The 13355-nt window shown below is 43.0% G+C and overlaps 1 protein-coding gene across 1 annotated transcript in view; it reads left to right on the top strand.

Moving 5' to 3' along the window:
* Window positions 1-994: 994 nt before the first annotated feature.
* The window catches only part of STXBP1 (syntaxin binding protein 1), a 39565-nt gene continuing 27204 nt past the window's right edge, over window positions 995-13355 (top strand). The window contains exons 1-6 of the mRNA XM_042781468.1: window positions 995-1039; window positions 2742-2823; window positions 6887-6963; window positions 8136-8214; window positions 9444-9547; window positions 11229-11377. Of these exons, the coding sequence (XP_042637402.1) occupies window positions 995-1039; window positions 2742-2823; window positions 6887-6963; window positions 8136-8214; window positions 9444-9547; window positions 11229-11377 (536 nt within the window). The remainder of the gene's footprint in view (window positions 1040-2741; window positions 2824-6886; window positions 6964-8135; window positions 8215-9443; window positions 9548-11228; window positions 11378-13355) is intronic.

Genomic DNA, 13355 nt, shown 5'->3' with positions numbered 1-13355 from the left:
TGGTGATAGCGGGCATCCTTGTATGACCTAAATTTTTGAAAAACTCTTGCTGACAACAGCACTGGCCTCTGAGTCCCTAACAGGCCTGTGTGTTACTTGGGTTTAGAAAGAATGGAAGGAGTGATGTTTCCTCTGAATCCTCCACAGCTGGTTAGACTTGTATGTGGTTGCAGTGTTAGAGACACGGGGGTTTACTGAAGTGATGCTCCTTGGATGAGAGCATTCCACAGATGTGGTCAGGGATTGGGAAGACATCACAACCACCCTTCACACCTGTCTTTGGAGCCTGAGGAGGGTTCATGTGGTGTGAGGCATTTCACAGCCCTTACTCACTTAAGGCGGTGGTTCTCAAACTTGAGACCCTTTCAGGCAGTCCAAGGGATCATAATTGTCTCCTTAATAAAACTTTTTTCACTCTTATTCTCTCATGAGTGCAGTGTGGAGTTTTCCAAATGCTATATGAGGTATGATATTACAACAGATTGAATGCAGAAGCAGATATGAGAATCCAGCTGTCTTCTAGGAAACCAGACTCAAGGAAGTTGCAAAAAACGTAAAACAGTGTACATATTCTCACTAAATTTTTTTTTATTGTGGAAAAGATAGTTACTTTTTATTAAAAGTATTTATGTTAGTATGTAGTGAGTTGATTATTTAAATAAATTGATACATATTTAAAGTTCTCAGATTAATTTCTAATATGGTAAATATCAGTAGATATTTACCAATGTAAACAAAAACTCTATGGGATCCTCAATGTTTAACAGTATAAAGAAACCAAGAAGTTTGTGAATCACTGAATTAAAGGAACAGAAGAAGAGCCAGCTTCATGAAGTAGACCAGGCTCAGTAAACAAATTGGTTGAATTGCATAACCCAGGAGAACACGTGGGGGAAAATAACCTCCAATAGGCAGGTGTTAGAAATCCTTGAAGTGATATTAAATATCTTTCTTTCCTCTCACCTCTCTCTCTTTTCCTTCATTTTTAGAGATCATGCATGATGTGATAAAGAAGGTAAAGAAGAAGGGGGAGTGGAAGGTAGGTAGAAGAGTACAATTAACGGCCTTAAAGGTGAATTCACGGAGAAAGTAAGAACGGAGGTACATTTGGGGAGCGATGGCTAGGCGGGGAACGAGGGCTTCTGTGTCCGGAGTCCAAGCAAGCTTCCGCATTGGAGGAAGGTAACCTGCTTTGCCTCTCGTTTGATATAATCCTGGTTAAGAAGCCTCTTGGTCATAAAGCTTACCTTTGAGATCACCTGGTTGGGTAGTTTAGCAATAGCACTCCTTGAGTCAAACAAAATCTCACCTGGAACCTGTTATATAAAGAAGGTGAACTTACTCTGCTTGTGTTGTGGGAAAAGGAGGAGACCCTTCTTGCTCCTTCAGTGGCCCTAAAATGCCTCCATGGTGCTCACTCCTCAGTTGGAAAAGCCCTGATCTGGTCTGTCCCCAGCTGCCTGTAACTACTTAAAACAAAGAAGTAAGCGTGTTTATTTCTATAACATTGAGAGCAATCCTGGAAATGATAATGTACATGCAACAAGTATTTTAAGCCAATCAGATTGATTATGGCCTGGTTCCTAGAGTAGGGAATGCAGGAGTCAGGCAGACTATGATGACAGCGCTTTCAGGGCCACTTGTTTGTCTGGAGCCGTGTGGGGCTGGTCATTGTCCTGGCAGGAGAGTAAGTAGTTTGACTTGAGCTTCTGTGAGCGTCGAAGGGTTTATTCTAACCATGCTGTCGCCTAAGTTTCCCTGCAGTTGAGAACCCCTGCCCCCATTTTCCTGGGACAGCAGGATTTTGAAGCCTCACCCCCAGCCTTGTGAGCGTTACATTTTAACCAGCACATCCATCCTCACCACCCAGAAGGAGAGGCCATCTGGTGGGAATTCTTTATGTAGTTCTTTCTCTCTCACTGTTCTCATCAGTGATGGATTTGTAGACATTTGAATTTTAAACTAATCTTGAGAAAATAATCTCCTAAAGCGAAAGCTAATTGCCTCTTGTACTGAAGCAGAAAGCTTTCTGGCCCACACTGTGACCTGATGTGTATAACTCCTGTTGCCGCCTCCTTGCTGCTATCATGAAAGAGGGAGAAAACAGTCCTGTTGCAACTGCTGGCTTATTCTCTCCACTGTGAGCTGAGTGAAGGTAGGAGGGACTAGCTGAGGAACTGCAGACATGAAGTATTCACAGTAGGACTGGAATGCTCTTGTTTTTCCTATCTGGACTGAGAGAGACGATTGCACGTTCTGGTGAAGGTACGTGTTCTAATGAAGGTTGCACAAGTCCTCACGTTCTATACCTCATGTGGAGGCAACAGTGTTCATTCTCCCTTTAAAAAAAAAAAAGCTCATGCCCTAAAAAATACCCACCAATATGGTTCATGCAACCACACTGAAGCATTCAGCCATTCATTAGGTGCTGGTGTTATAAATTATGTTTTTCCTTTCTACTTTTGCATTTTTATGGGTAATTGTTTCCTTAGAAACTGTAATTTTTTAAGTTTATACAAGTAAGTCAATGAGAGTAAATTCTGACTCCTAGAAGGTTAGGTTTGGATGTAGGAAGCAAAAACTAGCTTGTATTTCAGCAGACTTCTCGCCATGGGAGATACTGTCAGCTCCATAGTCTGCATTTCTGGGGCTCTTTTTGAAGTCTCAGAAGAGTGGGTAAGCTGAGGAGAGAATGTATAGCAGGAGCCATACAGCCTATAAGCAGGTCTCTTTCCTTCCAGGTGTTGGTGGTTGATCAGCTAAGCATGAGGATGCTATCCTCCTGCTGTAAGATGACGGACATCATGACCGAGGGGATAACAAGTGAGCAGTGTTCTCTGTGTTCCAGTAATTCATGACTTCTCTTTATGGAGTGCTCTCCTCGTTAGAGTACTTAGCTGTTCATTATCATCTCTTTGCCTTTAGATTCTTTCAGCACCCTGTGTAAGCTCTTTGAGAGAGACTAAGGCTATCTTGTTCATCACTGAATCTCTGTTACCTAAGATAGTGCTGCTATTGTTGTTGTTATGTGCCATCGAGTCGGCTCTGACTCATAGTAACCCCTCCTTGGGTTTCCGAGGCGGTATCATTACAGAAGTAGGCTGCCCAGCCTTCCTTCCAAGGACTGGCTGATGGGTTTAAACCACCAGCCTTCTGGTTCGCAGTCAAATGCCTTACGCACTATGCTACCAGAGCTCCTAAGACAGTGCTAGATGCTCATAAAATATTTGCTCAAGAAATGCATTTAAACTGAATGTTGAATCAGTAAGAAAAAGGCAGACCACCCAAGAGAAAATGTGGGCAAAAGGCTAGAACAGACATTTAACAAGGGAACAAATCCAGTGCCAATAAATATATGAAAAATGTCCACTCTCAGGGAGATGCAAGTTGAAACCAGAATGAGATACCACTCTATATTCATCAGATTTGAATATTTACTCTGATAATGCCAAATGAGGGAGCTCTCATGAGGGTGCCTAGGGCATTTGACTGCTAACCAGAAGGCTGGCGGTTCAAACCCACCAGCCACTCCTCGGAAGGAAGACTGGGCAATCTATTTCTGTAGAGATATTGCCTCAGAAACCCAAGGAGGGGTCGCTGTGAGTCAAATTGACTTGACGGCAGTCAGTTTAGGGCTTTTTTTTTAATGCCAAGTGATAGTGAGGATGTGGGACAATGGGAATTCTTATCTGATACAGTGTCAGTACAGCCATTTTGAAAGACACTTGGCAGCATCTGATAAAGTTGAAGGTATTCACGTCCTATGAGCCATCAAGCCTGCAGTCGGATGTGCGTCCTAGAGAACCTCAGACACATGTACCCAGGAAACCTGTGCAGGAATATTCACAGAGCATGTTCATAGCCTCAAATTGGAAGCAGCCAAAATGACCCATCAAGAGTAGAGCAGTTAAATAAATTACGGTCACAGCAGTGAAAATGGACAAACTCTGACAACTCATGATAACATGAATGAGTCTGCTAAATATAATATGCAAAAGACAAAAGAGTGTGCCTTCATTTTAAAACGTTCAGAACATTTAAAGTTCAAAACCAGGCAGAACTACACTATGTCATTTTGGAATGCAGATACAGGTGGTAAAGAATGTGATCCAGTCAGGACGGCTGTGGCCTCTTGCCTCTGGCCTCCGGAGGGAGGAAGGAAGGAAGGAAATTGTGATCAGGGAGGGATGGCGGGGGTGTGGGGAGGGAACTCCTGCAATGCTTGCTGGGTTCTGTTTCTGAACTGGGATGGTGATTATACAGATGTTTGCTTTGTAATTACTTGTATGTTAATGTTTTAGGCTCTATTTTGAATATGCCTGTCCTTTACTCTAAACTTATGTCCTTCCTATTCTTGTTAAAATGTCCTTAAATTGTGAAATTCTGGCCGTAGTATCTGGTAATTTGTTTTTAATTGATTAAACCCTACATGAAGTATGTGTATATTGTACAATCACACCTTAGATGTGATTCCTTCTTCTTTTTTTTTTTATGCCTTCATTTTTAAAACCAAATTTCCACATCCAGTTCATCTGCCACCAGAAGCATCATTCTTTCAACGGAAGTTCAAAATTTTCAGTGTGACTTCTATGTCATTCAGTGAGGCAAGTCAACTTTGAAGACAGACTTGCCCATTTTGAGGTTTCAAAGTTATTTTCATTATTAAACTTTTAAAACTATGTTTTCTCTTCAAAGCAACAAATGAACAAAAATTAAGGGAAAAAGAAAGCCAAATGGAGGTCACTAGCTTATAGCAGAGAAGCTGTAATCCTCTGCTCTGTCCTCTTCTCCCCTAACCCCCATGGTCCATCATCCCAGACACAGCCATGTCACTCTTTCTTCTGGTTGTATTTTTGCTATTTCATAAATCCTTATGCTATTATCTCCTAACTCATCAGTGTTAGACATTATCTATGGATTTCCTGTGGTAGATGAGGGCTTAGCTCTGCCCCACCACACACAGTTGCTCTTCTTTACCCCAAAGATAACCTTTAAAAGGAGCTCAGGTAGCATAGTGCCTAAGGCACTTGACTGCTAACCAGAAGGCTGGCGGTTCAAACCCACCAGCCACTCCATGGAAGGAAGATGGGGCAATCTACTTCCGTAGTGATACCGCCTTGGAAACCCAAGGAGGGGTCACTATGAGTCAGGTCTGACTCGATGTCACATAACAACAACAACAATCTTTAAAAAATGTCCTTACTTAGTAAAATAAATGTTAGTGACTCTATGTGGAATCCCCAGAACATTTTTTTAAGGCAGTATGAGAATAGCCCCTGGAGAAGGATATCATGCTTGGCAAAATAGAGGGTCAGCAAAAAAGGGGAAGACCCTCAGTGAGTTGACTTGACACAGCGGCTGCAACGATGGCCTCAAGCGTGGCAAGGCTCGTGAGGCTGGCGTGGGACCGGGCAGTGTTCCGTTCTGTTGTCCATGGGGTCCCTACGCGTTGGAACCAACTCACTGGCACCTAACAAAATTATTGGCCAGTGAAATTCAAAACTTTATAACCACTGGTAAAGTAGATGGTTGTGGGAATTGCTATTTATTTGAACATTATTCTGAGCGAAAAGCCTTTATGAGTATTACAAGGGGTACTTCTAAAGCGATGTTTTTACTTGCTTAAACCATCTGCATAGGAGCAGTGACACAGGCAGTGTGTTGCTCTCTCCACACCAGGGGACAGGGCGCAGTGTAGGTTAAGCAGCTTAAGCTTTCTCAAGTGCCAATTAAGATGATGATTATCCCCAAAGGTGTTCTTGCCAAGTGAAGTAGTAACTGGCATAACCTTAAGAGAAGCAAGCAAACCAAAAGCCCATGATTTGTTGTTTTGTTTTTATCTTTTATTGTGATTCAGATGAAAGTTTACAGAGCAAATTGGTTTTCCATTTAACAGTTCATACACGTTTTGTTTGTGACGTTGGGTGCGGTCCCCACAGTGTAACAGCTCTCTTCCCACTCCCTCTCTGTGTTTCCTGTTTCCCTTTGTCCTTCTTTCCTCTCTCTTCCTGCCTTCTGAGTTTTATCCCTGGGCAAACTCTACGTTTTAGATCTCATGTAGTTGGTTTTTCCAAGGAGTTCATACCTCCCTGTATTATTGTTCACCTTATAGACATATCTGTCATTTGGCTCAAAGTTGAGTCATGGGGGTGAGTTTGGTTCGAGGCTTGAATGGTGTCTAAGGCTCATAGTGTCAGGGGTTCTACCAGTCTCTATCAGACCAGTAAGCTTGGGTTTTTTTGTGATTTTGAGTTTTGTTCCACATTTTTCTCCCCTCTATCCAGGACCTCCTACTATGATCCCTTTCAGAGCAGTTGACAGTGGTAGCTGGTCATCATTTTTTCTTCTGGCCTCAGCGTCATGGAGGCTGGGAATCTAAGATTTACTTAACAAAATACCATATTTAATCTTGAACTATTCTGAGAAGCATTATTAATTAGAGAATGCGTTTGGAATGGCTTTGTTTGCTATTCAGAGGAAAATGATAAAACTGTCCAACTGTTGACAAATAAAACCAACCTGGAAATTCCCAATGCATTGGGTTTATTTAGAACAGGTGAGGAAGCTGAAGAAAGAGGAGAAAGAATTGTTCTTGACAGAATGGGATAGCATTTTCCATTTCCACTCAAGGGAGATCAAGGAATTTACTTAAACTGAAGTGGCAGATGGGAAATATTTGGAGTAAGAAGATTTCCGTTTTCCCGATATCACAAACATTAGGAAACAGTGGAATCCACATCCCAGGAATATGGTAACTTTAAGGAAGTTTTTAACCCCCACTGTAGACTTTTATCCATGCCAATCTAAAGGTGCCTGTCTGTATTGCTTCTAGCTTTATGATCACCAGGTATCTTTCCTTACTGTGCTCCGGTGTTTTGTTGTCTAGTTGTGGAGGATATCAACAAGCGCAGAGAACCACTCCCCAGTCTGGAGGCTGTGTATCTCATCACTCCTTCTGAGAAGGTAAGTTCTCCACCAGAAGAGAGTGTTGGCTCAGGTCAGCGTGTCAGCTTTACCTCCACGCAGCATGGAGTCTTGGCATTTTTGGGTTAGGCTAACACTGCTATGGTGAAGCACACAGTCCACAAAGGGCGGGGGAGGAAGGCAGGGCGTTGGGGGAGTGACGAACATCTTAAACTTCTGGGAAGACAATGGTTGAGCAAAAAGCCAGAGGTGGCTTTCTGTGGTTCTGGTTTGTCCTAGTTTACCCCCTTGCACGCCCTTCTCCAGGATGGAGATCCACTTTATCTAATTAGCAGTCCACCTCCAGAATTTTGGTACTTTGTGCTTTCGGATTTATTTCACCAACATCCAGTTAGTGTTCAGATTTATCTAATTGTCTCACAATTTTTTATTGAGATAAATTCACAAAATGTAAAGCTATATATGTATGTGTATGTATATATATGTGTGTGTATATATGTGTGTGTGTGTATATGCATATATATACACACACGCATACACACACCTATATTTTTTACAGTTAGTTGGTTCAAATCAGCATCCAAACAAGGTTCACCTCCTTGCTTTTGGTTGATAGATATTTTAGATCTCTTTTAATTTATATTGGGAGCTCTGGTGGCATAGCACCTAAAGCATTTGACTGCTAACTAGAATGCTGGCGGTTCAAACCACCAGCCACTCCTCGGAAGGAAGGTTGGGCAATCTACTTCTGTAGTGATACTGCCTCAGAAACCCAAGGAGGGGTCGTCATGAGTCAAATCGACTTGATGGCAAGTTTCCTCACTTTTGAAAATTGACTTACACATAGGTTCTTGCAGAGGCATCTAAATTGCCGGAATTCATCAATATAAATTTCCTGGAAGCTTTCTGACAAGTTTCCTCTTTGTAGATCTCTTCTTAGGGAACCTGAGTTACAGTGGCTCCAAAGAACTGGCGTTATCATGCTGGAAAGAGCAGAGCAGGCCTTGGTTCATCTGAACTCTGAAAGAGTCACAGCTTTCAGTCCTCAGCACTAAGCCATGAGTGAGCATGAGTGTTAGAATTACATGCCAGAAACCCCCCTGCTGGTCTGTGCAGTTAGCGTGAAGCCAGCTCATATTTAGTTCAGTTCATGAATAGGCCCCATTTGCCTCTAGAGTTGGGTTCAGTCCCTTTTCTTCTCCTTTCTACAGTCTGTCCACTCTCTCATCAATGACTTTAAAGACCCACCGACCGCTAAGTACCGGGCGGCTCATGTCTTCTTCACTGACTGTAAGTACGGCATAAGTTTGCCCCTCTGTCTTTCTGAGTTAACGTTCCTGCATAGCAAGGCTGAACCCAAACCCAGTCAGACCAGTAGGGAAGAAACAGTTCGTTGCCATGTTTGTCCTGATCTGTTACTTTCTCTTCAGAAGATGAATGACATGAGACAGAAATAAACATAAATACGCACTTACTGGGTCATGTAGTCCTTCCTGATGAAACAAAGCACACTGAGCACCTCTTCTAAACTAAAGGGTTTAATGCTGAGAAAAATGCTAACCTTGGTGTTTGGTCAGATAGACTTGCAATTATCGCTATGAACTGTCAGGTATTTCCACCAATTTTTCAGCTACAAAGACATTCCAATCTGGTGGTCTTTGTATCACATGGAACCTGCATGCTGGTCCTGGAATTAGTTTTCTTTTGTGGGAATTTTGTGCATGGGAACTAGTGGAGAAGCATCTTGATTGATTTTTGTTAACACCAAAGAGAGATGAGTAGACCTAGATAGCTAAAGAGTATATGACAGTAATGGTTTTAGAGTGTTCTCTCTAAAGAGAGAGATACACGTATTCTCTCTGTAGAAAAACCCCATAAAACTCACCACTGACGAAATGGAAAATTATAGCAAATGATTGAATGAAAGAATGATTTCGTGGTCTTTAAATATGGTAACAAAGACACCAGGCAGACAATATTACTAATAATAATAAACTGAAAACACATTTCTGGGAGCCTAAAGCCATTTGTTGGGCCCAGGATTGTCATTAGAAATCATGGACACCACCACCAGGTGGGCCTCTTGGCTGCTGAATTCCTTAGAGGTTCTGGAGACAGTCCTGCATCACATTTCCCAGTGGTTTTCTTTTTCTTTCCTTATTTTATCATAAATACATAGGCTTTGTGGTATTTGTTTATACTCCAGGCCTTTTCCTTTCTCTGTCTCTTCTGTTTGTTTGTTTGTTTTTAGTTCCCTTGATATCAGAAAATGGACTTTGTTAGCTCTCAGTGTCTAAATCTTTATCTGTTGCTGTTTTTGCCTCTCTTGCATGTTCAAGGTCTTGCAGGTAATTTTACATTCCTCTTACTCCCCAGAAGTATTGGATATTTCATGATGGGATGAGCTTTCTTGTTGCCTTTTAAAAATCCTAACAAAATAGAGAATCCACGGGACGTGCATAGCCTTGAAATGAACCAGCAAGTAGAGAGGAGAACTGACTCTTTTGTCACTCTTGCAGCTTGTCCAGATACCCTGTTTAATGAGCTGGTGAAGTCTCGAGCGGCCAAGGTCATCAAAACCCTGACCGAAATCAACATTGCATTTCTCCCTTATGAATCCCAGGTGAGTCTGAGTAGGGAGTACATAGAAAATGTGCATCCTAGTTATTCTGTCAGGAATGCTAGCAAATTCTCAGAGGTGGTAGGATGAGGATAGGAATTTAGTAAAGAGAATAGGAGAGAGAAGATACCATAATGTAAGTGTGCTGAGTGACGTGTTGTGAGTGATGTTTATGTAATGGAAACAGTATTCCTGAGGGATCTGCCCCTGGTCCCATCCTACTCTCTGGTTATTTCTAAATTTTTGTCAGCCATTGTGCCTTTCCTTGCATGTATTTCATCCTTGCTCACAGTGTCTACTCCTATTGGCTGGCTCCTTGAATATTATCAAAAAGCAACCTATCTGAAAAGAACATAGGAGGAGAGGAGGGGAAGGGATCAGACAACAGCCATCTGCTGCAAAGGAGACTGTTTTTATGTAGAGATAACCTCAGCTTGTCATGTGCTGAGAGAACAGATGGTCGGCTTCGCCGTTAGCCATTAACACTTCCAGTGCCGAATGCTGCAAGAGCAAACCTGTCTCCCTGGAAAAAAACGAAGTTCTTAAACCAGTAAAGGTGAAGCCAATTGTGAGAGAATACATGAAATTTATATCTTATTATTTTAAGGTTTGTTAAAATGCTTTTTCCCAACAAGCAAAGAAACAAATACAACACCACTGTAATGTATTTTGTGGAGATAAAAGGTGATTGTGACGTGTTGGATCTTTATACATCAATCAGCTTCTAGGCAACCAGAGAGTAACCTATTCTTAGACAAGGAAGGATGGAAGGAAAGTGCTTAAAGGCAGTCTCTTGCCTTTTTCATTTGGCCCAAAGCCCGCACTTCTTGCAAACAGGCACAACATTTTTGTTTCTCTGTGTGAGCCGTGTCACAACCTGGACTGAACAAAATCCAGCTTTAGCATATTCAACCCTATTATGTTTCAGATGTTTCTAGAAAATAATGATTTTCTGGAAGATCAAAATAGTTTACATAAAGGAGATCATATTAGAATACTGATGGCTGGTAGAATAAGTAGCTTAAGAGAGCATTTACGTTTTCCAGACAGCCTGCACACACACAAAAGAAAAGAAAAACACTTAGCACATACTACTGAGGAGACAGTATTGTTAAATCCATCTATAGTCTCAGCACCATTCTAGCTTATCCTTTATTTATTAAAACTAAACTTACAATGGCCTGTCAGGTCTTTCTTACCTTGTCTCCTATTCTCTTCTGGCCTCTACATTGTTCCTCAGACACTGTAAGTGCACTCCCACCTGAGGACCTCCGCAGTGGATTTTTCTCCACACGGAAGGCCCCCTACTGGTCACAAACTCCCCTCGCCTCCTTCAAGTCCTGCTCAGATGTCACCTTTTAGATGAGGCCTAGCATTCTTCCTACCCTCCTGGGCAATTTTTCCCTACAGGTCATTTTCTCAGACACTTAGCCAATTTTTCATACCATAAAATTTACTTTTTCCTTATGTTTATTGTCCACTTTCCCCTACTAGATAATAGGGATGTATGTATGTATGTTTTGGTCACTAATGGCTCCCAAGTGTTTATTTAGCACGGTGTCTGGGCACATAGTAGGCACTCAGCACAAGCTTGTAGAATGAAAGGAAGCATGTTCTGCCAGGGCGGGAAAAACTCCAGCAGCCTGCCATTCTGGGTGTAAACCCTGCATGTATTTTTTCCCAGGTGTATTCTTTGGACTCTGCTGATTCTTTCCAAAGCTTCTACAGTCCCCACAAGGCTCAGATGAAGAATCCCATACTGGAGCGCCTGGCCGAGCAGATCGCAACTCTGTGCGCCACCCTGAAGGAGTACCCGGCCGTGCGGTATCGGGGGTAAGGCTGCCTCGAGTGGCGTCCACGTGTCTGTCTTCGCCACTTCCTCTGGCCCTAACGTTCCTCTGGCAGTTGTCTCAAGAGGATCAAGAGTTGAGCTTCTCTCACTTCAAATTATTCTTCCAGTGTTTTTTGTTGTTTAAAGAATTGTATTGTGAAATGGACATATAGAAAAGAATAGAAAATATGTATGTTCAATTATTGAATAGCTAAAATGTGAAGCCCTATGTAGCCGTAACCCAGGTTTCCTTTAGTTTTTAATCACTTTTTAACCATGTCTGAAAAACAAAATAACTTTGCAGCAGGAGGGATTTCAAAGTAAAACAAAAAATCAGAAAATAATTCTCCAAAGGACATATTCTTGCAGACTTTGTGAAGTCATTCGTTCCTCACTTGTTTGTTCTTTGCAAAGTGCTGGGGAGGGCATAAAGCTGATGACAGTCTTTGCCCTTCCTTAGAAGTCCCTGACCTGGGAGGGCAGGTAAGATGTGCACACAAGCAGCTGCGACAGAAGCCCCCTGAGACCAGTGCCTTAGGACAGACAGTGCAAGCCAAGGAGGCTTGAGGGATCCAGAGTTGGGAGAGGACTCTTCCAGTTGGGAGAAGCAAGATGGGGTTTGGCCTAGAGCTCACATTTGAGCTGGGTCTTGAAGGATAGTTGGATTTCAATAGGCTGATGAGTAGATGAGGACATTTTGTGGAGACTTTCTCTTGCTGTTGGTTTGAGTAGAAGTGTGGACTTGGGGAAAACGTAGGGCAAGTTTGTGGGAGATGGGTAGTCCGGCATAGCGTTTGGAGTGGTGGTATGAGAGGAAGTCGTTTCTGGAGGCCCTGGAGGGCCAGGTTTGGGATCAGCCTCCATTTGGTTATCATTGGGGAGCCTTTGGAGGTTTAGATGAGGAGTGAAAAGCAGTGCTCTTGGAGCATGAAGATGGGAGTGGCGAGCAGGAGTCAGCAAGGAGAAATCAGACATGGGGAGGCTAGCAGGAAGCCACGGATGGAGGAAGTAGGGCCTGAAGTTAGGGTGATAAGAATGGGGATAGGTAGCCAGGATGTACCAGAGAGAGTGTGGAGGTAGACTCGGTGCAAGAAGGAGTTAGGGCTCCCTCTAGACGTTGAGAGCATTGGTGATGCCAGGGACCATTTGCTACACTTGTTCTTACGGCCTCATTGACTATTGGAGCTTTTAGCCTGAGAAAAACATCTCCCTCATTGTTGCCCAATGGAGCTCTGGTGGCGTAGAGGTTAGCACATTCGGTTGCTAACCAAAAGGTCAGTGGTTTGACCCCACCAGCCACTCTACAGGAGACAGGTGAGGCAGTCTGCTTTCGTAAAGATTGGGAAACCCAATGGGGCAGTTCTGCCTGTCCTGTAGGGTTGCTGTGATTGGAATCCACTCAATAGCAGGGGGTTTATTGTTGCCCTAGTGTCTGGCCTAATTCCAGTATTGTTGTTATGTGCCGTTGAGTCGGATCCGACTCATAGTGACCCCCTCCTTGGGTTTCCGTGGCAGTATCACTATGGAAGTAGATTGCCCAATCTTCCTTCTGAGGAGTGGCTGGTGGGTTTGAACTGCCAGCCTTCTGGTTAGCAGTCAAGCGCCTTAGGCACTATGCTACCAGAGCTCCACTATTAGTATTCACTGAAAACAACCTGATGGAAGTTAAGAAATAGGAGTCTAGGCTGTATCTCCTGACAGAGTAATAGAAGCTTGGAGCACATAAGTGGGAGGGATAGGCTTGGGTATGGAGCTGCATTAGCAATGAGGTTGGCAGGGTGGTGGATCAAATGGAGCCCCAGGACATGTTGTCAGGCTCAACTCCAGAAGCAGTTCAAAGTTCTCACTTTTCTCTTTCTGACTATGCTGGCAGAAATGTCACTTATCAACAAAACAAAACAGTACCCAAGGAAGTTTGAATTGAGGGAAGTGAGAATCAGGAAGGTTAGGCTTGGCAGCCTGACCATGGGGAGGGTGAAT

This window comes from Orycteropus afer, unplaced genomic scaffold (assembly GCF_000298275.1).
Source record: "Orycteropus afer afer isolate SDZICR_OR568_19922 unplaced genomic scaffold, OryAfe1.0 scaffold00123, whole genome shotgun sequence".
Classification (NCBI taxonomy): Eukaryota; Metazoa; Chordata; class Mammalia; order Tubulidentata; family Orycteropodidae; genus Orycteropus; species Orycteropus afer.
Note: the sequence above shows the minus strand (reverse complement) of the source record. Positions and strands in the feature narration are given on the sequence as shown.